At 34.7% G+C, this 22,742-nt stretch overlaps 2 protein-coding genes across 4 annotated transcripts; one reads left to right on the top strand and one right to left on the bottom strand.

Annotated features, from left to right (window-relative positions):
* Positions 1 to 118: 118 nt before the first annotated feature.
* On the bottom strand, positions 119 to 4,110 carry Ent1 (Equilibrative nucleoside transporter 1). Of its 2 annotated transcripts, XM_018516859.1 has the most exons (12): positions 3,983 to 4,110; positions 3,691 to 3,865; positions 3,264 to 3,418; positions 3,085 to 3,166; positions 2,840 to 3,015; positions 2,272 to 2,366; positions 2,124 to 2,174; positions 1,803 to 2,035; positions 1,178 to 1,412; positions 1,010 to 1,095; positions 728 to 927; positions 119 to 654 (listed from the first exon to the last, which is right to left on the bottom strand). In XM_018516859.1, the coding sequence occupies exons 3-12, from the start codon at positions 3,407 to 3,409 to the stop codon at positions 543 to 545; spliced, it is 1,416 nt and encodes a 471-aa protein (XP_018372361.1). In that variant the 5' UTR covers positions 3,410 to 3,418; positions 3,691 to 3,865; positions 3,983 to 4,110; the 3' UTR covers positions 119 to 542. The 2 variants fall into 2 exon arrangements, with proteins under 2 accessions (XP_018372361.1, XP_018372362.1); XM_018516860.1 differs by lacking the exons at positions 3,691 to 3,865; positions 3,983 to 4,110 and adding an exon at positions 3,597 to 3,673.
* A 3,009-nt stretch (positions 4,111 to 7,119) lies between these two features.
* Positions 7,120 to 10,767, top strand: dpa (disc proliferation abnormal). 2 transcript variants are annotated; one of them, XM_018516856.1, is made up of 8 exons: positions 7,120 to 7,480; positions 7,559 to 7,878; positions 7,954 to 8,849; positions 8,994 to 9,316; positions 9,416 to 9,693; positions 9,775 to 10,175; positions 10,269 to 10,479; positions 10,603 to 10,767. In XM_018516856.1, exons 1-8 carry the CDS (start codon positions 7,279 to 7,281, stop codon positions 10,696 to 10,698), a joined length of 2,727 nt encoding a protein of 908 aa, XP_018372358.1. In that variant the 5' UTR covers positions 7,120 to 7,278; the 3' UTR covers positions 10,699 to 10,767. The 2 variants fall into 2 exon arrangements, with proteins under 2 accessions (XP_018372358.1, XP_018372359.1); XM_018516857.1 differs by having other exon boundaries at positions 7,120 to 7,475; positions 7,557 to 7,878.
* The last annotated feature ends 11,975 nt before the right edge of the window (positions 10,768 to 22,742 follow it).

Below are 22,742 nucleotides of genomic sequence, written 5' to 3' on the forward strand. Positions count from 1 at the left end.
GTATTATACCTATTTGTTTCTTTGATGTCATATATATATATATATATATATATACACGTAACATTTGTAGAATTACATTCATTTTATTCTAAGATATATATAATGAATGTATCACATAAACTATATAAATCTGTAGGAATGATGAAATTTATATATAATATCAACATTGTCTATCTCTAGTAATTTGACACCTCGCCAATTATTATGTCTAGTCAAATATGACAATATGAAATTGCGCCATGCAATTGTGTCAAATAGATAATTTAAAACTAGTCATAAAAATAACATGTAATCAGATCTCTATTCAGAACTTTAGTAAAACACCCCGCAGAAAACTGCTCCAAGAAAATTCTTCGTAGAAAAAAGAATTCTCGTAAATTAGTAGCAATGTTTCAATGAGATGACGATTGAGAATTGATTTATACTAATACTTAAAATCTTATAATCACAAAATAATCTTATGATCTTACTTGATTTCGAATGTACAAAGGGCAGTGAGATGTATCTTATTTACATTTCTCTTCAGTTAAAAGAATCAAACATTAAAGAGCTTTCACCATGTATAAACTGAGCGCAGCGCCAGACGCTAATCCTATACCCAAGAAAGCACCCATCATTGCAGACGCAACTTCTTTTTCCTGACTATCTACGACTCTGTAAAGTCAATACGTAAAATTAGAAAATAATCTCTCGCAATTAACGAAGTTTTATTGTTAAACATACTTACGTGGGCGCGAGAATGAATGTTAAATTACAGAGATAGCCATTAGTTACGGCAAATGCAATAGTTATCAAGATGTAATATATATCACTATGAATATAAACGGGTAGATGATGCCTCGGTTGCGCATTGCAAAACATAAATGCAGGTATAAAAATACCTCTAGCGACGCTCAAAAATATTACGAGCCATGGCTTGCCTCGTGGCTACAATGATAAAAACTTGTGAAACATCGTATAAATGAGTATTTGCAAATAGTAAATTCTTTCTTAAAACGCAAATTCTTACCCATTGAAGAATACCACATAATACTCTTCCTGCATAATCGCCTGTACTGAAGATAAGGTACGTAACCACAGGTACAAAGTATATGTCTGAAAAGTTATTTCAAATTATACCTACACAATTTATTGTTCGAAATCTTTAAAACATTGTAGTATATAAATATAAGATTACCGTTCCATGCATGGCCTTTGCCTTTGTATTCGCTCTCTACTAGCACAGTGACCGCTGGATACACAGCTAGTGATATGAAGAATATTAAAAATATGCTAACGCCGTAATGCCAGATTCTCTTTATAATCCGCGCGTAAGACACGCTCGGACTTGTCGAGAAGCTAACTTCTCCATTTATGGAATAATCTGAATCTAATTCAGGTACTTTTTCTATCATATGATGCTTGAAGAATGGCTGTAAGAAAAAAACGTTGTAGAACAACGATTCTTCTTAGACTAAATTCTGTAAATCTAATTAATGAAATTGTTTGTGAAAAAACTTTAGTCGAGAATGTTACTGTATTAAAAAAAGATCCTATATCACTTATTTCGACTATTTATTTACTCCATTTATTCTATTTCAACAAATCGTGCAATAATATAATACATGTATGTTCGTTATCATAAGAAGCTTATCTTATATTTATAAGACACTTGTGCTACATGCATCATCGTTTTAACGAACAAAACAATAAGCGTTAATGATATCATTGTTTTGCGTGATATAGTCACTGATCGGATTAAAGAAAACGCAGTAAGATAATAAATTAATACCCCGAGGTATGTTTGAACGAAATTGACTCACCGCTTTCTCTAAAAGGATGTATGCGATTAACGATAATAGTAGCATGGTGTCGCCGATAATGAAGTATACTAAGCCAGAAAGTACTGGACTGGCACCTATCCACAAGGAACACACTTCCGCTAGAGCCGTGAATATTCCGCCAAGAGCTTGTCCACCGGACATGGCGGTTATATACTTTGGAGAAAACTTGCCCACTATACCCATTAAACTTCCTCCAAAAATTGCACTCGCAGCTAGAAGTTTATATTATTGTTATCTTATCACAAGCCCAATTACTGGCGTATCTTCATCATACATTTAATTATTTAATAACATACGCACCATTTACAAGCGCAACTGTTGTCAAAGTAATTATTAGAAATGCATTTTGCCCTGAAAATAATGTTTTATTTTATTTCTAAAGTAATAGAAGTATTTCTAAATAATATGATAAATTAATGTGATATGACAAAATAACTTGCTGAATTACATTTATCAGTCTTTATTTCCACAAATGCAGTCGTCAGGATGAAGAGTAACAATATTGCACATTGAGAACCCACCATTCTTACAGTTAGAGAGACTCTGGAAATTTAGAAATTTTGAATATCACTTCTACTTTTCTATAATACATGATGTAAAGTTATTAATTATTTTCCTGATCTATGTATTATAAAAGAATTGAAATAAAGTGTATACTGCATAAAATACGTCAAGTATTCGGGAAGGCTCCGATTGCACACACTGCATGTTGCACACATGCGTCGCCAATGGGTCAATTTAAAAATAAAATATTCTCATTGGTAAAGCAGTGAAAAATTACTAGGCACCAACTGATATGAGTGGTGTGAGCAATCGGGATTGTAGGCAAACGGGATCCTCCCAAGTATTCTCTTGTATAGGACTCAATTATTCGAATCTTAAAAATGAATGTAGTCATACAAATAAAATGAAGAATATGTAGTAATTTTGAATATCTTTTATGAATAAATGTGTAGCGCATATTTTTTAAAACATACATTTGTCTATTATTTTCTAACGGTGATTTTTTTACTCACTTCTTGCTAATAAATGCATTCAGTATTAAAAACAGAGTATTTGGTAATGCACTGGCTACACTTAAATAAGAAGTGAAACTAGCTTGAAGATCCGTCTTCTGCTCGAGGAGTTCTGCATACGTATGAGTAAGATTTGTCGAATTATTATGAATTTCCCTAAATTTATACATCCAGTACTGAAAAAGATGTTATATAGACAACTGTATTCCGAGCAAAGAGAAAAAAAGCAAAGAAACGTCACTTACGTCGTCAGCGGTGATAAAAAAACTCCATGGTATTAATGTATTTATGCCAAGTAAGTAAAACACAATGTACGCAAGATTATACCTAAAATATGCAAAAAATTTACAGATGTAGATTGTGAACGGATTTTATATAATATTAATAAATAATTATCAAATTAAATTCAAATAGTGGGACGTACTTGTCATGTGGCTCATATGGTTTAAAAAATGGTTTCTCGTCAGGAATTGTGATGCTAGGATCGTCCACTTCAGTCTCCACATCATCCTCAAATTCGCTATCAGTCGCACCTCCCAATAAGGGTCTTCTATTGATAGAGTATGCCATGATTTCTCCCTGATGATGGACAACAAAATACGAATTATAAAACTGAAGTATACGTAAAGCAAAGAAATACGCATAGTGTGCAATATAAATAATTGTTTCATTACGCAAATCAACGCGTTACACTATCATATAAATAAATAAATCCAAATATGTAAATGTTTAAACGTTATGCATGCATATTACGCACGTTTCACTGTTGATACAAATTTTCCTGCTCGCAAGCCTACAGGTGAACAAAGCTCCCACTGAACACGTATTTCCTTGTAGGAAGCGACACTTACGAAAGATGCCCGAGATTTGGAAATATCCTGGCCGTAAGCGAGCAGTAGAATTTACAAACGACCGTGCGTAATTTTGGGAAGCCGTGACCGAAGCATCTCTGGCGCAGTCAGGTAGGAGACTGGCACGAGCGTCGTCTGAGAGATCGCACCTGGCATTCGACGACCTTCAAAATTCCTAAACATAGGTAGAGGCTCAACCGCTACGAAACATCTTCCACCTTGGTCCAGTCTGTCCGCTCCGGTCTGCTCCAAGAGATTGAGAGCGCGAGCTCCTGACTGGCCAATCTCTTACATTTACGTACAGCTGGCATTCTGCGACCGCATCGTTCACCACTCCGCTTGACGGCACGCCTCCTTCTCAATAGTCGAATGAGTCAACACTGGTCAACACGCGTTGTGTCGACCAGCTGATCCCGAGGCTCACCCCTGCGCTGCCTAGTATATGTATACCAGTGTACTTACTTGAGTTTCCATGCACGCAATTATGCGCGTGCGTCTCTCCACGCATTGAATTTTTTAACCCAGACAGCACAGAATTTATTTATGATAAATATTTATTAATATTCATTTTTTGAAATGTTATATAGATATTTTATACATATTTTATGTAAAGCTTTATTCGAAATATTATTAAAATATAGACTAAATATTTTATGCAATATTTATGATAAATATAAATAAATATTTCTAATAAGTATTTTTTATTTGGATTATAATGTCTCATTAAGTATTTTCATAGCATTTACTATAACTATTCTAATAAGTATTTCATAATATTTATAATAAATATTTATGATCTGTGCAATCTAAAACCACAAAAATATTTACAAAATATTTAAAATAAATCTTATAAATATTTCTAAATATTTTGTAAATATTGTGTGCTGTCTGGGAAATCCTTCACTAATTCTTGTAATAAATTTTTTAGAGTTTATTAACTTTTTTCTACTAGTTTTATTTTGTTGTGTTTCAATTTAGTAAGATTGTCAATCTGCAATGAGAATAATAAGATTTAAAATTACTTTCAAATTATTCGGGGATAGAGAGGGAATATAACACTTTTTTTAAATAACTTACCTAAATAATAAATAACGGACAATATTTGTTTTGTTTTTATCTCAGCGATCGCTCGTTGAGATTATTACTCTCAAGAGTCTCAAGAGAACGCAAGGCGCGCATTATTCGTCGATTTTTAAACGACGGATTCTCGCGGATAGGATCGGCGAAACAGTAAGCGAAATATGCACGACAGGGGAACATTATTTTTTTAGGAGTGCCTAATGCCGCGTGTATTGCATTTGATAAAACTGAGATAATTTTTTCAATTAATTGGGAAATACATAATAGTCGTTATTATTATTTATTATTGAACTACGGATCAAATAGTTGTGATCGTTTTATGCATAAAAATATTAAACACATACTAATATATATACATAAGACTGAATTAATACATTAGTATATGTAGAGCGCTGATTTAAATATTGCAGAGGGCGCCGAATAGTCTAGCGTCGCCCCTGCTCATGAGAAAGCAACACATCGAAATTAAATATTTCGTGGTAAAATTTAGACATTCAACACAACAATAACAACTTTTCTTCCGAGTGCCTCCTTCTGACCTAAATTTTTTATTATATCTGTATTTCATTTAAGTACGTATTAATTATTAAACTATGGAAGGGAACAAAAAAATTCCATTGATCCTGCGGAAGAAAAAGTGAGTTCACACTTATTACATTTATTAAAATCACTTATTACATATGTTTATATTTATTAAAGATTGCTTATTTTAATATACTTTTCTAGGAGTATGGAAGAGAAAAAAGAACTGAATAATAATAATATTATTAATTTAAAAAATGTTTCTAAGGTAATTTTATAAGTTTATTGTATATAAAGAAATTAAATTAAATAATAAATATTCGTTTGTAGATTATATTAAATAAGTATCAGTTTGCAGATATATATATTACGATTATATTATATTTTTATAGACGATCTGTAACAAATTAGCAACGCTTGTGAAATATAACTTGATGGAGAATCGAATTAACAAAGGGTTGGAAAGTGTAGAAATTTTTCTAAAGTGTACTTTTTCAATTGGTTCTTATGAATGTATACCTTTGAAAGATGTAATGATTTCCTATAGTGGTGTAACATTTTATAGTGTACCTATATTAGAATGTATAAGTAGGTCGATTTTATAATAGAAATGTTTTAAATAATAGGATTTCTTCAAATATTTCAATATTTTACAGAAAAAGATTTCATTAATTTTGATGTGAACTATAAATATATTGATCATTTTATTTGTTTTGGAAATGTAATGCCAGTACTATTCTTCTTTATCAATAAAACTGTAGCAGAGATGATACATAAATTATTAGGAGTACAAGATTCAAAGGAGTTATATGATGAAGGTGTTTATATAATATATATATACATATATAGGAACTGTCTACATATATTTTATATAGTTTTTGTAATTTCTATAATTTAATAGATTAGTCTAAAAAATGTTAATTATTTAATCTCCATAATTTTCGATATAAATATGTATATATATATGTATAGAAAAGATATAAAGATTTTAGGCAAACTGCTGAATGATGAATCAATACTTTATATTTTTATTATCTTTTAGTTCTCACATACAGACGTATTGCGTTAACACCATCAGATGAATTATCGGAGATTACGAAGGCGACAATAATTAGTATATTCTCATATATAAAAGAACAATCCACAGAAATAAAATTAATGGAATATATATAAGTCCTCAAGCGACCAATAGAGATTTCTTTAACTTTCAAATATGTTAATTTTAAATATAATATGTTTCATTTTATTATATACAAAATACATAAACATCCTTTAATATATCATATATATAAATTAAATTAGATTAAATTGACATTAAATTAAAATATGTATATTTTTACAATGTTAACACAGTTGTTCATATTATTACATATAACTTCCTTTACCTCTTTCTAATTCGAGAATTGGAAAGAAATGAGGATTGAATAAGTTAATTATTGTATCTTGGGCGTCAATAATTACATGCAAGTGTGAGAACCTTATGTAATAATCGTCTTTAATTTGACATTAATAATAATTAATATATCAATTAAAAAAATATGGAAAAAATAATGCATTTTACAATCTTATGTAATCCAATATTATTTGATTTTTTGTGTATAAATTTGCAAATATGATTGTTAAATTTTTTGTTTATAAATCTCAAACATAACTTCATATGTAAACTATCAAATTTTATTGATTCAGATTGTATATGTATATTTATAATAAGTCTGTTTTTGGTTTTTTTCCAAGTTCTTTTCCCAAGAATTCTTCCAAAAAGAACAGATCTTATATGTTCTTATCTAAAGCCAGCGAGAGGGCGCCATCGAACTTACATTCGGTGACGCCCTCTCGGCAAGCCTGAATTCGCGAAAATACGCGGGAAATTGAGGCAATCAAGTGGCTTATGAAGGTTACTCGCACCTGCCTGAACGTGGATTGATTTCTGGCCGAGTAAAGAGCGTCTAGAAAAAGCAAGGTATAAGATCTTAATCTTCGTCAACGATGTCGAGTCCTATTAGACCGCCGAGGACTCCTGTCCCTCAGGATAACAATCGTTCGCCGAATGGCACGCCGAACCGTACACCGAACCGTACACCGAGTCATACTCCTAGGCGGCATCCTCGGACTCCAACTTCCAGGACTCCAACCTCCAGGACTTCGTCGGCCGCCGGAACACCCAGAGTCGCCGGCTCCGCCAGATTAGGTTGAAGAATATTCATTAATTATCTTTATTTTTAAAAATAATGCATTGTATTCAAACTGTTATATTTGTCATACATAGGTACACCTCAGAGAAGACCAGGTAACCAACCTGTAGACACCCCATTACGATGGGGCAACCGTCAAACGCAGGAGACCATTGCGCCATCGTCGGAGGGCTTGTCGTCCATGCCATTGTCTTCTCCAAATCGACAGCCAGAGACAAGTCCTCTCGCTGCTGGTATGAGTGAGATAGAACTGTCGTCTCCACTAAATTATGGAACCCCTAGTTCTTTGGCATCGATTCGTACTCCTCGTAGTGTTGTCAGGGGTACGCCGATTCGACAGAGGCCAGACGTTCAATCTGACAGACGTGTGCGACAAGTTAACTTGAATGAAACCGTAAGTTAAAGTGTATATGTCAGTATTAAGGTAGATGAAATTATTAAATTATTAATGATTAAATTTTATTCGCAGATACCAGAGAATGATGAAGACAGAGAAAGAACGTCCGAGGGTGAGAATGGCCCGCAATTGATAATCTGGGGTACAAATGTCGTAGTGGATCGTATCAAACAGCAATTCAGGCGATTTGTTACATACTTTATTGATCCGGAAGCAGAGAACGATGAATTGCCTGAAAACATGAATCTAACGGAACCACTCTACTTACAGAAACTTGAGGAGATACATATATTAGAAGAGCCTTATTTAAATATAAACTGTGCTCATCTTGAGGCTTTTGACGCACAGCTTTATAATCAGTTGGTATTGTATCCTCAGGAAGTTATACCAGCATTTGATTTAACTGCAAACGAAATATTTTTTGAGAAATTCCCTGGGGCAGCATTGGAACATTCAATTCAAGTACGTCCTTATAATGTTACAAGGACTACAAGTATGCGCCTCCTGAATCCAGAGGACATAGATCGATTGATTACGATTACTGGAATGGTCATTAGAACATCAAATATCCTGCCGGAAATGCGAGAGGCATTGTTTAAATGCATTGTATGTTCCTTCACAACAACTGTGATCATCGACAGAAGTCATATAGCCGAGCCCACAGTATGCACTCATTGCAACAACAATTTCTGCTTCAGTCTGGTACACAATCGTAGTCATTTCACCGACAAACAAATGATCAAATTGCAAGAGTCACCGGACGATATGCCAGCTGGTCAAACTCCTCATACAGTAATACTTTTTGCACATCATAATCTAGTTGATGCTGTCTCACCAGGTGATAGAGTTTCTGTCACTGGTATATATCGCGCGTTGCCTATACGCGTTAATCCTCGGCAGACCAACGTCCGGGCCATCTACAGGACACACGTTGACGTAGTCCACTTTAGAAAACAAGATTCAAAGCGGTAAGCATTTCTAATTTTGATTTTATTTTATATTTTCGTGAACTTGTTTTATCGTGATTTAAGCACACACACACACACATATTCTAATATTAATTAATATATTACATTCTTATTAATTTTTGTTATGATTTATTGCATACATAGATTGTACGAGCAAGAGGACGGCAAGCGCCATGCGTTTCCACCAGAAAGAGTAGAGTTGTTGAAATTACTGTCACAAAAGGAGGACATATATGAACGATTGGCGCGACACATTGCTCCCAGCATCTACGAGAACGAGGATGTTAAGAAGGGTATATTGTTACAATTGTTAGGCGGTACGAAGAAAGAACAGAACGAACAAACTAAAAAATATTTCCGGTCTGAAATTAATATACTTCTATGCGGAGATCCGGGTACAAGTAAATCACAACTGCTACAATTTGTCTTCAATTTGGTACCGCGCTCACAGTATAGCAGCGGAAAGGGTAAATAATTCTTGATAATGATAATTCAAATCTGATTTTAGCTTTTGTTCATATTTTACATTTGTTATTTCGTGTTTGTTTCTCACATTCTTTTCTCAGGTTCCAGCGCTGTGGGCTTAACCGCCTTTGTAACGAAAGATCCAGAAAGCCGTCAATTAGTATTGCAAACTGGCGCTTTGGTGCTTGCAGATAACGGTATCTGTTGTATTGACGAATTCGATAAAATGAACGATAGCACGCGCTCAGTACTGCATGAAGTTATGGAACAACAAACACTGAGTATTGCAAAAGCGGGTATCATTTGTCAATTGAATGCGAGAACCAGTATTCTAGCAGCGGCTAATCCTTGCGAGTCACAGTGGAATAAAAATAAGACAGTAAATATATCCATTAAATTATAAAGTATCTGATATCTTAAACGAGAAAGCAATCTTATGAAATGTTGCACTTGTTTTTAGGTAATAGAGAACGTTATGTTGCCACATACATTGATGTCACGTTTCGACTTAATTTTCCTCATGCTGGATCCCCAGGATGAAGTATTTGACAAGAAACTTGCTAGGCATTTGGTATCGTTATATTATAAATCTGAGTTGGAAGAAGAAGACGATATTGTGGATATGAGTATCCTGCGTGATTACATAGCTTACGCCAAGGAACATGTACAACCTTCTCTTAACGAGGAGAGTCAACAGAGATTGATTCAGGCTTACGTCGATATGCGCAGAGTAGGAAGCGGCCACGGACAAATTACGGCTTATCCGAGACAATTGGAATCACTGATAAGACTCGCCGAAGCACACGCTAAAATGCGATTCAGCAATGTAGTGGAGATCATGGATGTCGAGGAGGCTTGGAGGTGAGAGTGAATAAAATGTGGTTAACAATGAATATTAGAAAAATAAAAAAAATAAATATTAGAAATAAATTTAACACTACTCATAATTGTCAGATTACATCGTGAGGCATTAAAACAATCTGCTATCGATCCATTGAGCGGCAAAATCGATATTAGCATTTTGACGACTGGTATGTCATTGGCAGCGAGAAAACGAAGGCAGGAACTGGTCGAGGCGTTGAAGAAGCTCATCAAGAGCAAGGATAAAGTACCGACATTAAACTACCAGAAGATCTTCACGGAATTGAAAGAATCGTCTAGCACGGTAAATTCATTTATTTATCCGTTATTATTCATTCGTTCTTTGTTATTTATTTATATCGTCATTACTTTATTTTTAATACGTGCTGCAGGAAATGTTTCTTTAATTTTATTTTTTATTTTGTAGTTGGTGACGCGCGAGATGTTTGAAGATGCTCTGAAAGAGCTGCAAGATGATGGTGTTGTGATTGTAACAGGCAAAAATACCATTCGCGTTTGTTAAAAATATTTACTTTTGCGTTACATTCTTTAGAATAGTAATACTATGCAAATATAACTAATAATCCATTATTACTATGAATTTTGTGAGAAATCATATGTTAGGATATTTTTTTATATCGAACTTTTTATTTTTGAGACTTGTTAATAATAATAAAAAATATTTTGTAAACGCTATCTAAACATAAAAAATTATTGGCAAGTATATAAATCTTTTTTATCTTTGAAGTTTTCTGAATTGCTATTTTGCCTTTAATGAAATAGCAAACAATATATATATTTTTAAATTTATATTATGCTTTCTCTTGCACGTGGAATATTTCTATTCTCAATATGACTCCTGAATTTAATTCTCTTTTATATTATCGAAATTTGTTTCAATACTGAAAGTGAAGATTAAATTTATGACTACAATTCAAAAGGGTATGCTTTATACTTTTTAATGAACGTGTCTTGAATCGAGATAATCGACGATTTCTCACTTTTTGTCAGCTCTTTACAAAATTGATATTGAAATTGTTTGCACGACAAAGGATATCTTTATTCCAGCTACGCTTCAGATAATTAATAATACAACAGTAAAACGCATATTAAGTGCCATCAACGATTTAAAACGTCTTGTGTGCATGGCTTGTGTACATACATATACAATTCACGCCCACGCTTCGTGCGCGGGCGTCCCGGCGGAGGCGTCGTACTACGTTTTGCTCTTGCGATGACCTTGGAAACTCCCACGCTACTCTCGCCGGGTAGTTTGGTGGGGATATTCGTTCATCGATGTTCCAACCACCCACATCTGGCGATTTTCATCCCTCCGAACTACGATGCTCCCTGCTCTCGTAACGATCAATGGTGAGGGAACTCAAGTATCTCCAAATTATCGTATCCTAGCAATTGAAGCAGAATTCGATTAAATTTAACAATACTAGTGTTCCTATAATATTATAGTATCTCTATATTATATAATATCTTCAAACGATACCAGAATCGCTCGCTTTGGAAGCTTGCGATTAATCTTTCACGTTATTTGAAGTACGCTATGTTAAAATATTAACCATGTATATACGTACTGGATGCTTTGCACACTACAGGTAATTTAGTTGTCACGGGAGAAGTTCAAGTGGGACATTTATTTTCCGGTAAATAATTGATCTTGTTAAAATAACGTATTCATTAAAAATAAATCGAATAATTGTTATTTCAGTTATTAAAAATCTACAAAAAATTTCTCATGACGCTTATCTCGCAGCTGTAATTGAGATTTGTGTCGAAATTTAATTTTCGCGTAAAGTATTCGCTAAAACCGTGTTCAGATTCCCACCCGAATGCCACACAGGTATCATTTACCCTTGTTGTTCATCGTTAAACAAGAGTAAAATATATGGGGAGTGGAAATGTGAAATCGCCCTAACGTCATTTTCTCTCCCTCTCGTGCCCTACGCAATACGGCTTCGGTTTCAAACTTCTTCAATATCAAAACGAAATTTGATACATTCGGCTACAAGTGTAGCCGGCTAGGCCGTGTAAGCGTCCAGTTTCAATTGTTATTTGAAGGGCTCGCTACGATTAGCCGCGCAAAAGCGTCCATTGCCCCATTGCTCGTTCCACTCTTGTTGATGTTATGCGAAAAGTATCGTACGCAACTCGTCCCCGTAGAGATTTATACACACGTGAGTCGCATACATGGGTGCACCGTCATCTATGAACGATCAGCACGTAACCGACACAGTCGCACGGTCGCACGTGTGCGCGTAGCCGGTGGTAGCTGGCGAGGGAGGAAGAGAATGGGATTGTGCACAGAAGGGGGATGGCGAAGGGATGGAATCGAGAAAGAAGACTGTTAACGAGCCGGAGGAAAGGAGACGGAACGAAGCAGGAGTGGGGATATTGCTCGATCGTTAAAGCAGCATGACTGTCCCCACCTCGCTCGTTCCCTCACGCCCAAGCAGCCCATTCATAAAGTTGCGTCCGCTAATTCTTAGCATCCCCCGTTCAACGTTTCCCCGGCGTCGCGCGAATGTAGGGTGATTTGGACAACGAAGAATGATACGTGCGATTGCCTTTCTCCTAAAATTTTTATTCGCTTTTACCTGTACAAAATGGAACAGAGAGGAGAGACAAGTCGTAAAAGATTAGACGTCCAAAACGTAGATTATGATTATGGACGTCTCGATACATTGCGATACTTTATCAAATATGGATTTTTTCTATATTGAACCAGAGTAGGGCGATTATGTAACGTTCGCCCTAGGGCGGAAACACGAAAAACAAAAAACTTCTCCATTACTTTCCATGATGAACATTTTCGCTTTTCACGTTCCCGCTTGGGAGGAAAGTTGTGTGACCCTAATCCTCGGAATCTTAAATATTTGATGACATATCAGTCAAAAAGTTTCCAAAACTTATTTGTAAAAATAGTATAGAGCATACTAGGTGCAGATGGATGGAAAATTTTATATATCAAATTTAATACGTTTTATCACTATTAAATTATTAATAATTTAACATTCTTTTCATTCGGATCATTTTCAAATGTTACATTGTTAAATTCACAAATGTGTCAGAATACAACCAAATTGAGTGGTTTTTAATTATTTATGTAGGTCGCTATTACTCAATATGTCGATAATTTAACTAAAACAATTTCGTTTCATAAATTTTATTAAATTTAACTTTAGTTGATTATTTACTAAATGCATACGTTAATGTTATTTAAGTAATCACGGAAAAACGGGTTGATTTATATTTTAACACGAAGGTAAAGATAATAAAATGTCATTTAACTCAACGCGTATTGGGTTAAAATTGCTCCTTTGATATCCTCAACGGTGTAGGACTTTTACAGCTGGTGACGTAATACTGATTTTATTGTTGGCTTGGCCTTCTGCCTCCTGTATCCCGTACATAAATTAATCACGTCTATTTTATCGCGGCGAGGTCATTAAAGATTCGTGCCAATTAAAGATTCATTGATGTTTAACGATCCATGACGTGATTCGCGCGAGAGGATTGACCGCGTCGCGCCACGTCGCGCTTCTGCGCGGGTCCAACGCAACACCTGTTCCTCGGGATGAGACCTGACTTGCCCGATCGACCCTGGCTGGCGGCTGAAGGTCATCGTCGTCGTCGCCGTCGTTGTCGCCGCCGTCGTCGTCGTCGTCGTCGTCGCGGGAGGGGGAGGTAGGATGCCGCAGTGCTCCCGTGAGCGAGCAAATAAAGTACCGTCCAGCATTGAGCGGGCGCTTCCATTCATGGTTTCCGGGCGCAGGCGTACAGCGGGGAAACCGCATGGCGCTGCCCGGGGAAGGGGTTCGCGAGAACTCACCTACGCAGAGCCCCCGGCATCGCGATGCGTGGGCGACGTGGGTGATTCAGAGGTAGAGCGAGCCGGAGTAAAGGGCGGACGGTTCTGTTCCTCGCGCGCCGGCTCGGCTCGTGATCCCCGGCTCGTCAGAGGGTGGCACGCGGCTTCCTTCAAAGAAAGCGGCTCGCTCTCGATTCGGAATCTCCTCGTCGGCATCTCGCGGTCCGTCCGCGTGGTACGTGCGTGCAGCTTCGCGCCGCTTCACCGCCGCCGCCGGCCGTTCCTGTGACGTGCGACGTGCCCACGCTCGTTGACACGTCGAGTGAGTTCCGGGGCTCTCTTTGGAACGTACCTTTCCCCGGGCGAACCACCTGAGATCCTTGTGCCAAAAATACGCGAGCGGGTATATCGCTCAGCGGCTCGAGGATGGGGCGCGGGAAACTCGTGGAATATACGCGATCGCGTGAAAACGATTATTCTTGAACCTTTTGACTTGCGCCCCGTTACCTTTTTTTCGTTTCTTTCGAAGTTCGCGCTTTTTTTTGCGCATCATAAGGAAGATTACGCCGGAACGACGGAAATTGAGTTCTGTGGACTTTTGCGTGCAACGTGACTACTCGCAACTGTAACGAACGCTTTCCGGTTTGATAACCTTTGTAAAAATTCGTGTGCTGATTGTCATTTCGTGAACCTCTATAGGTAATTAATAATACAATTCTTAAGTGCTCATCCTTCATCCTTTGTAACGCTTCATGCCGGGTCTATAATGAGTCGGTTGTCGGTAATCCTAAGTCTTATCGGTGAATCGGCGAAGTTGACCGACAGCCAACTTGTGAAAAGCCAAATTCGGCTTTATTCCTGAATTCCTCTTAATCGAGCTAAACGACTCGCTGTACAATTAACAACTAGTAGATGCGAAAAATCATAGTCACCTATTTATAATAGGTTAAAACTCGTTAAGACTTAAGATTTCCGACTACCGACTCATTGTAGACTCGGCATCATATTTCTTTAAAACGTTAAATGGGCTTCCTAAGTTGTTACCTAAGTTTATAGTCTCAAATCGTAAGAAATTGACCAATTACAGTCAAATGTAAGAAAAATTATCGACCATGAGATTAGATAGCCCATTGTAGAAAGCTCATTTTAGTATCAATCATTATCTTATTGTTCTCGGCTTACTCACCCAAGCGGAACAACAAGTCATTATGATATCAAAATGATCCAAAATAATCATTAAAAGTCATTTTTCAATCATGTCCGATTAATTTTAATGTCATTTTGACGTTATTGTGACTTGAGGAACAGACTCTCAAAATATATTTTGTCCAAGATTTTATTTTTTTAGTTAAGATGGCATATGCCGGTATTCATAATCAGGCTTTATATTCAAGGCTTCCTTAAATTTATTTTGAGATACTGGCTTTTTTTTTCTTTATCTCAATTTTCAATTTATCTTGGCTGCTGAGCATCTAAAGATAAATTTAAAGAACTGAATACGGGCAATAGTGTTCAGTTGAAAAACTCATATTTTAAGCTACTTTGTAATGTTCTGAAAGCATTTCTACACCATCAATTTATGTGCTGAAAAAAATCTTGACATTGAAGTGCATTATGTCCTTTAACTAGAAATAAAATACATTTGTTTAACATTTTTAGCAACTGTTTAGCAATTTTGTCGAATATTTCACATCTTACTGATTGGCAAATTCTTGTTTTCTGTAAGGCGTGCAATTTTCTTGTGGCTTTCTTTCTCGTTTTCTAATTCAAATTATAAATTTTTGACAAAAAAAAATGCATTTTGAAAGTCTGCTCCTCACTTGTTGTTCTACTCGGACATCTTCGACTCGTTAAACTTTAATCAGAGATAGTCTATTAAAAAAAAAACAATTGATATCAGTTATTACTTAATAAATTTTAGTAATCGTTTAATTGTTGTAAAAATATTTTCCCACGAAAGCATAAGAATCGTATTATTAAAAAATTATAAACGTGTGACGAGGAATCAATGCTAGCCATTAGGCTTAATTAGAGATTCTATTACTCAACCTTGCAGCTTAAAGAACACACAATTAAAAATCAACGAAGTAACTTTATTTTTAACTTTAATAATAGAAAAATTATCACTTTGATTTTAATGACGTCAAAATAAGATAATTTTGATTTTCTCTTGATTTGATCGTTTCTTGAAAACTGACTCACCAGTAATTATTTTGTAATCAAAATAAGAATTAAAAGATGTATATAGTGTCTTTTTTATGAATACTATCTTATTCTAATTTACATTATCTTACTCATATTGATTTATTGAAAGTGACGGAAACGACGCACATGTCGATAAAAAAAATTATCAAGGCTCCTAGGCTCAACGAACGCGATTATTCTCGCTGTTAAGTAGTTGAGCTCAAGCATTACAACGGACGATCCCTCATCCTCTAGCAAGCAGAGTTCCACGAGAGTTCGCAGTTCTCCTCCCGGTGTAGTTGTAGACATGCAAAGATTCTACCCTTCTGCATCTGACACGAGAGATCAACTATACTGCGTCAATGTCCAGTCGTCGGGGGCGTTAATCCTGGAGAGATACACGAGCATAGACATCCCGGAAAGCATGCTCGCCACACACCAGTACGATTGCTTTGTGGAGAAGCGCTCATACGAGAGGTGAGACTAGATTTTCGGCCTCGCTTACATCAGAGTTGCCACAAATCCGAAAATCAGCGAAATTAAAGACGATCAGAGAAATCAATCAAAAGTCAGAATTTTGCAAAATTTTCTGGAAAATAGGAATTCTTGACTTTGATAAAATTTAATATGCTATGTACACTGAAAAAAATATAGTCAATTTTAATAAAAATTTAATTGAATACTAAATATTTATTAAATATAAAAATATATTTATTTGATACAAGAAATGTCAATTTGATTTAACAATCTTTTTTTTACTGAACAAATATTTATTTACTGTAAGTAAATGTTTAGTTGGCAGTATATTGAACTAAATATTTATTAAAATTGACTATATTTTTTTCTCAGTGTAGTTTTGGAATATTATCAACTTAACAATTAAGTGCGAGCAATGTCAGCAACATTAATAGTAATTAACATTATTATGTTAAATTGCTCGCAACAAAATATTTGACGGTTTCGAAATTAAGGTGAAAATACAAGAAATTTCAAAATATTGTTGAAAGTCAGAGAAAATCAAGAAATTTTATCTGGAAAAGTTATGATGAGGAAAAGTTATGATAAGGAATTTGTGACGACCTTGTACAGTCTCTTCGTTTACTTGTCGTTGATAGCCATCCGTTCCATTCCACTTTATCACGTTGAATTTTATGAGATCTATCACCCTGCTGTACTTATACCCAATTCCGCCAATGTAAACTTAACTTTAATCTCAATCCAATTTACTTTTTATCTTTTTCTCATTTTTAGAATTAGAGAAAGAGAGAGAGAGAGAGAGGAAAAGATAAACAGCAAGCTAAACTAAGATTAAAGTTAATCTACATTGGTGGAAACAGGCATCAGCCGCTTTCGTCTTTACGTATCTGACGTCACGTTCGCGATTTTCCGGTACTCATGTAGTCGTGAAACGTTTCAATGGTGCGGCATTGAAACGCGAACGAGAGCGAAAGTGGCAGGGGACGTCATTCAGCCCACCGATGAAAACGAAGGCGGCGGACTCCGACCATTCTTATCAAAAAACACGTCGATGCAGGCTTTCTGTAAACCTTACAAATGTTACAGATTCAGACAAATGTTAAAATCTAAAACCACATTAAAAATACAAGAAACTTTGACAATATAACATTGTCGAGGATTCATGTTAATTCTCAACTGTGAATATGAAAACTCTTACTACTTATTTTGCAATTTTAATTGCATTGATCGACAAAAAATTTAGTCGAGTAATTTTAATCAGAATAGGTGGTTCTTATAATTTTTGACGCACTGAATCCAAATACATGAGAAAAAATGTTCTATCACATTAAGTTTAAAAAAATGAATAAAATAAAAAACTGCAGATCTCGTTAAAAACAAAAAAAAATTGAAATCCTGAAAAGTGCGTTTTTGAACGGTTTTTATTTCATTTTTCTAAAAAATCTGACGTGATAGAATATTTTTACTTATTAATTTGGATTCAGCGTGTTAAAGCTGTAAGAAGTACTTATTTTAATTAGATTAGAGTTATGTAACAAAAATTTTTTGTTGGTGTAAGAAGACATAGGTATGTTTTTTCATATCAGGGATCTATTGAGACAAAATGTTGTTCTTTTTTTTAAATAAAACTTGACACTCTCCTCTCTCTCTCTCTCTCTCTCTCTCTCTCTCTTTCTGCACAAGTACCAAGGAATTCCAAGAAAACATAGCGGATAACGATGTTTAATCCTGCCTTTTTTTCTCTAATTACGTAAAAGTATTCCTAGAACTCCTTTAATATCCTCTGGCTAGCGTAACTTCTACAATTTAGAAGGATTGAATTTTATGTGGAAAATCACGCGGAAAAAATGAAGCTCACGATAAATCGTCGGTATGGTGCTCTTCAAATATCGCTCAATAAAAGCGAAATAAAAATTCTCGAATAAACGCACAAATCGATACGCGAGCCAGACAAAGGTATTTTGATACAAACGAAATTTGATCAAGCCATGTCGGAACATGAGAGACAAAATACACAGCGGATCCGTTGTACGTATATTTTGGGCAAATATTGTCGAATCACGCATGCTCGTCCAGGGTGGCATGATCCGTTCGTGCGCGTATGTAACGCTCATAGAGACGGCACGCACAGCATGCCGCAGGTATACGGCCATTTTACTTTCTCCTCCTTCCTGACCCTCGAGAGGAAAAGCGGATCCGACCTTGGTCGCCATGGCGATTTCAAGGATATTACCCTCCGCATTCGCGGCAGAGCGTTCCGGAAAAAGACTTTGGATATGCTTCCGTTCGATATCAAATTGAATATAATAATAGGAAAATAAAACCACAAGGCATGAAACCGCACAACGCGAATTTTATTGTTAATTTCGATTCTTAACTATGACGCACGCCGATGGTATCAAATCGATAGTAGACGATTATCATACAATATACGTGCGTTTTAATTGAGATGAATATACGGGATGTTAAGGTAAACGTATCAATTTCTGAACAAGACCGATTTCTGAACAAAGGTATACGTTTTTGTTAATATTAAGCTTTTCTTAATTCAGATTTTAAAAAGTATGTATATATTAAATAAATTAAAGTGTCTAGATGTTGATGGAAAAGACATTTTGTACGTCAAATATTATTTGCATTTTAAAAAAATATTTTTTTTTCCTGAAAACATAGAATGATGTTCCTGAATAGATTCTTAATCATTTTGGTTAGAAACGTCATATTAAATCATAGGCAAATTTACATATAATTTACTGTATAATTTAAGTATAACCTACATTTTGAACATTAGAAATATTTAATGAATAAAATCTATTAAGGTAAACGTATCAATTTCTGAACAAGACCGATTTCTGAACAAAGGTATACGTTTTTGTTAATATTAAGCTTTTCTTAATTCAGATTTTAAAAAGTATGTATATATTAAATAAATTAAAGTGTCTAGATGTTGATGGAAAAGACATTTTGTACGTGAAATATTATTTGCATTTAAAAAAAATATTTTTTTTTCCTGGAAACATAGAATGATGTTCCTAAATAGATTCTTAATCATTTTGGTTAGAAACGTCATGTTAAATCATAGGCAAATTTACATATAATTTACTGTATAATTTAGGTATAACCTACATTTTGAACATTAGAAATATCTAATGAATAAAATCTATTAAAAGAAATTGCAAAAAAATTTTATTTTTTATTAAATATTAAGACGTTCATAAATAGATACGTACAATTGATAGGAGTCTGATAACTGAACGAGTGTTCCGTTATTATTACATGTCACTTCGATTCGTTGTGCCTATTGCTGAACGTACACGTGACGTGACACGATAGACTGAACTGGACAATCGTAAGTATTATCATTAACTTACATTTATTAAATTGTTATTTAACATAGTTATCATAAATTTATTTATTAAGACGAATGTATCTTTTATGGGCAACTTATTATCTGTTCATATTCATAGAAAATTGCGTTCTAACCTGTATCTGTACGTAGTATTTTCTTTGTAAATAGTTTCAGTAAGCAGGTAAAAATTATTGTGCTTTTTGTAGAATTAATTTCGAAATGTCAAAAGAGAAAAAATTGAAAATATACACACAGAATATTAATTATATTAATATTATTATATAATATTCCAGCTAACACAAAGTTACACGTACACGTGTTATATTACAGTTATATTGTTGAGTGGGAAATTACAATTAACGGGTACGTTACATGTAACTTTGTGTTAGCTGGGATACTTCCATTTCTGCATTCCTCCTTAACTGTGATAACTTCTATCTATAATAGGATGACTGCTGATTGAGTTAATCGGCGTTGGTAACGGTCGCCCTTAGAATATTATAAACATAATATAATTATTATATGAATGTATAAGAAATAAATACAGTATGTGTGTGTAACTGTTCATATTACTGTAAAATAATAAAACTTTACAATGCATCTTATAATTAGTTTCTCTTTCTAACCTTCATGATTTATGCCTTAAATATAAACAAATGGAAATCGTTATCGAATAAATTGGTTGTCATTATCATTTGCTAGCCTAGTTAACAAATAAATTTTTTCATTATTGTTTCCTAACTTAGTTGACAAATTCGTTGCAGTTAAACAAAGATGTAAACCACATAAGTGAATTTGACAAAGTCTCAAATTTTATTCCAAATGAAAATGTTCCAACTTAACCAAACTGGTCCAGCTTTCAAAAATAAAGTTTTTAATAGTCTAGTCAGTTGAGATAAAGTCGACGAGACCCACCAATTTTCAATAATACCTGAAAATGAATTTCGTAAAAAAATACATAATAATTAGATAATTTGCGGGAGGAATAAAATATAATATTACTTGTATTTATTACATATAATATGCAATAGCTCCTGACAGATTTGGGAAATTGTTCGTTGCAGATAAACAGAGATGTAAACCATACGTGAATTTGAAAGTTTCAAATTTTGTTCCAAACATCCTTTCGTAAATTCCATTTGAGAAAAATCTTCTTAACGTTTTCTGGGGATGGATTCATTAATTATTAAATACATATTTTATAAAATTTTACATTATATCAGAATTCTCTTGTCTCATTCCCCACTTGCGATCTAATCATATTCTGCATTACCAGTAACGCGTGCTCCTGGCCATAGGCATATAGACACCTCGACTTGCTGATATATTATACAGAGGCATGGTTTACTAGTAATGCAGAACCTACACATCAGTAAATCAGGTTGCCTGTCTGCCCATGGGCAGAAGAATGCTTTATTAGTAATGTAGAATAAGATTAGATGACAAATTCAACGGGGAATGAGACAAGATTGAATTTTACATGCTACTAGTATACTATAAAATTCAATAACGGGATTGAAAAATTTTTTAATATGTATGAAATGTTGTCATTTATCATTCCCCGCCGGACTTGCTATCTAATCATATTCTACATTACCAGTAATGTGTGTTTCTGCCCATAGGCATACAGGCAACTCGACTTACTGAGTATATTATACAGTTCAACAAAGGTGTAAACCATACGTGAATTTGATCAAATTTTGATCCTAATGTTCCAAACTGGTCCAGCTTTCAAAAATAAAGTTTTTAATAGTCTAGTCAGTTGAGGTAAAGTCGACGTGTCCTATCAATTTTCAATAGTATCTGAAAATGAATTTCGTAAAATAATAATTAGATAATAGATAATTCGCGGGAGGAATGAAATATAATATTACTTGTGTTTATTACATATAATATGTAATAGCTCCTGGCAGACTTGGGAAATTGTTCGTTGCAGATAAACAGACATGTAAACCATACGTGAATTTGACAAAGTTCCAAATTTTGTTCCAAACATCTTTTCGTAAATTCCGTTTGAGAAAAATCTTCTTGACGCTTTCTGGATGGATTCATTAATAAGAGGTTTACTTTACCACAAGAAAACCTCGACAAGGAATGCATCATGAAACATATCTTTAAATTACAAGTTACATAATAATATACGTACAAGGTCGATCAAAGAGTTAGGTTTATGCAAGACATCAACATTCGATAATTGCTGAATTAGCCTCCTTACCTCCTCGAGGTTGATAAAATAAACTCATTCGACGCAATTTTGCACTTCATGAAAAATTTGCCCCGCGAACCGAGTTATTAATTGTTATTAATTAAAGTTGACAGATATCCAGAGGAAATCGGTTGCATCAATAGCATAAAGGATTAAACAAATTTTCTGCTTTACAGACAAATATTAACCAAGCAAATACTCTGCTGTAATCTATGCCACCATCGATATGACAGATTTCCTAACCTGATTAGTCATTAACTTTAACGATTAATATCTTGGTCCACGGGGTAATTTTTTTTGCCAGATTCGTTCATTCCGTACAAAAACGTGTTGAGTAAGTCTAAAATGTGTATTGCAGAAGCAGAAAATTATTTACGTGTTCCTTTACTACCATCGATGTGACGGACCTAACCTAACTTAACCAAAAGTGTATACACTAAGGGTACGGATCCATCGGGGTAATCCCGATTGACCACGGCTCGATTGGACACCACCAATCACAGCGACCGGAGCTTAGGAGCTTTGTAG

The sequence above is a fragment of the Trachymyrmex cornetzi genome, unplaced genomic scaffold, assembly GCF_001594075.2.
Source record: "Trachymyrmex cornetzi isolate Tcor2-1 unplaced genomic scaffold, Tcor1.1 scaffold651, whole genome shotgun sequence".
Taxonomy (NCBI): Eukaryota; Metazoa; Arthropoda; class Insecta; order Hymenoptera; family Formicidae; genus Trachymyrmex; species Trachymyrmex cornetzi.

Excerpts from the sequence above, each read along its gene's own strand:
- Ent1 (XM_018516859.1), bottom strand. The coding sequence starts at position 3,409 with ATGGCATACTCTATCAATAGAAGACCCTTATTGGGAGGTGCGACTGAT. Across the intron at positions 2,367-2,839 it reads AATGCATTTATTAGCAAGAA|AGTCTCTCTAACTGTAAGAA; the intron begins GTGAGTAAAAAA and ends CTAAATTTCCAG. Across the intron at positions 1,096-1,177 it reads CAAAGGCCATGCATGGAACG|ACATATACTTTGTACCTGTG; the intron begins GTAATCTTATAT and ends ATAACTTTTCAG.
- dpa (XM_018516856.1), top strand. The coding sequence starts at position 7,279 with ATGTCGAGTCCTATTAGACCGCCGAGGACTCCTGTCCCTCAGGATAAC. Across the intron at positions 7,481-7,558 it reads CGCCGGCTCCGCCAGATTAG|GTACACCTCAGAGAAGACCA; the intron begins GTTGAAGAATAT and ends TGTCATACATAG. Across the intron at positions 8,850-8,993 it reads AGAAAACAAGATTCAAAGCG|ATTGTACGAGCAAGAGGACG; the intron begins GTAAGCATTTCT and ends TTGCATACATAG.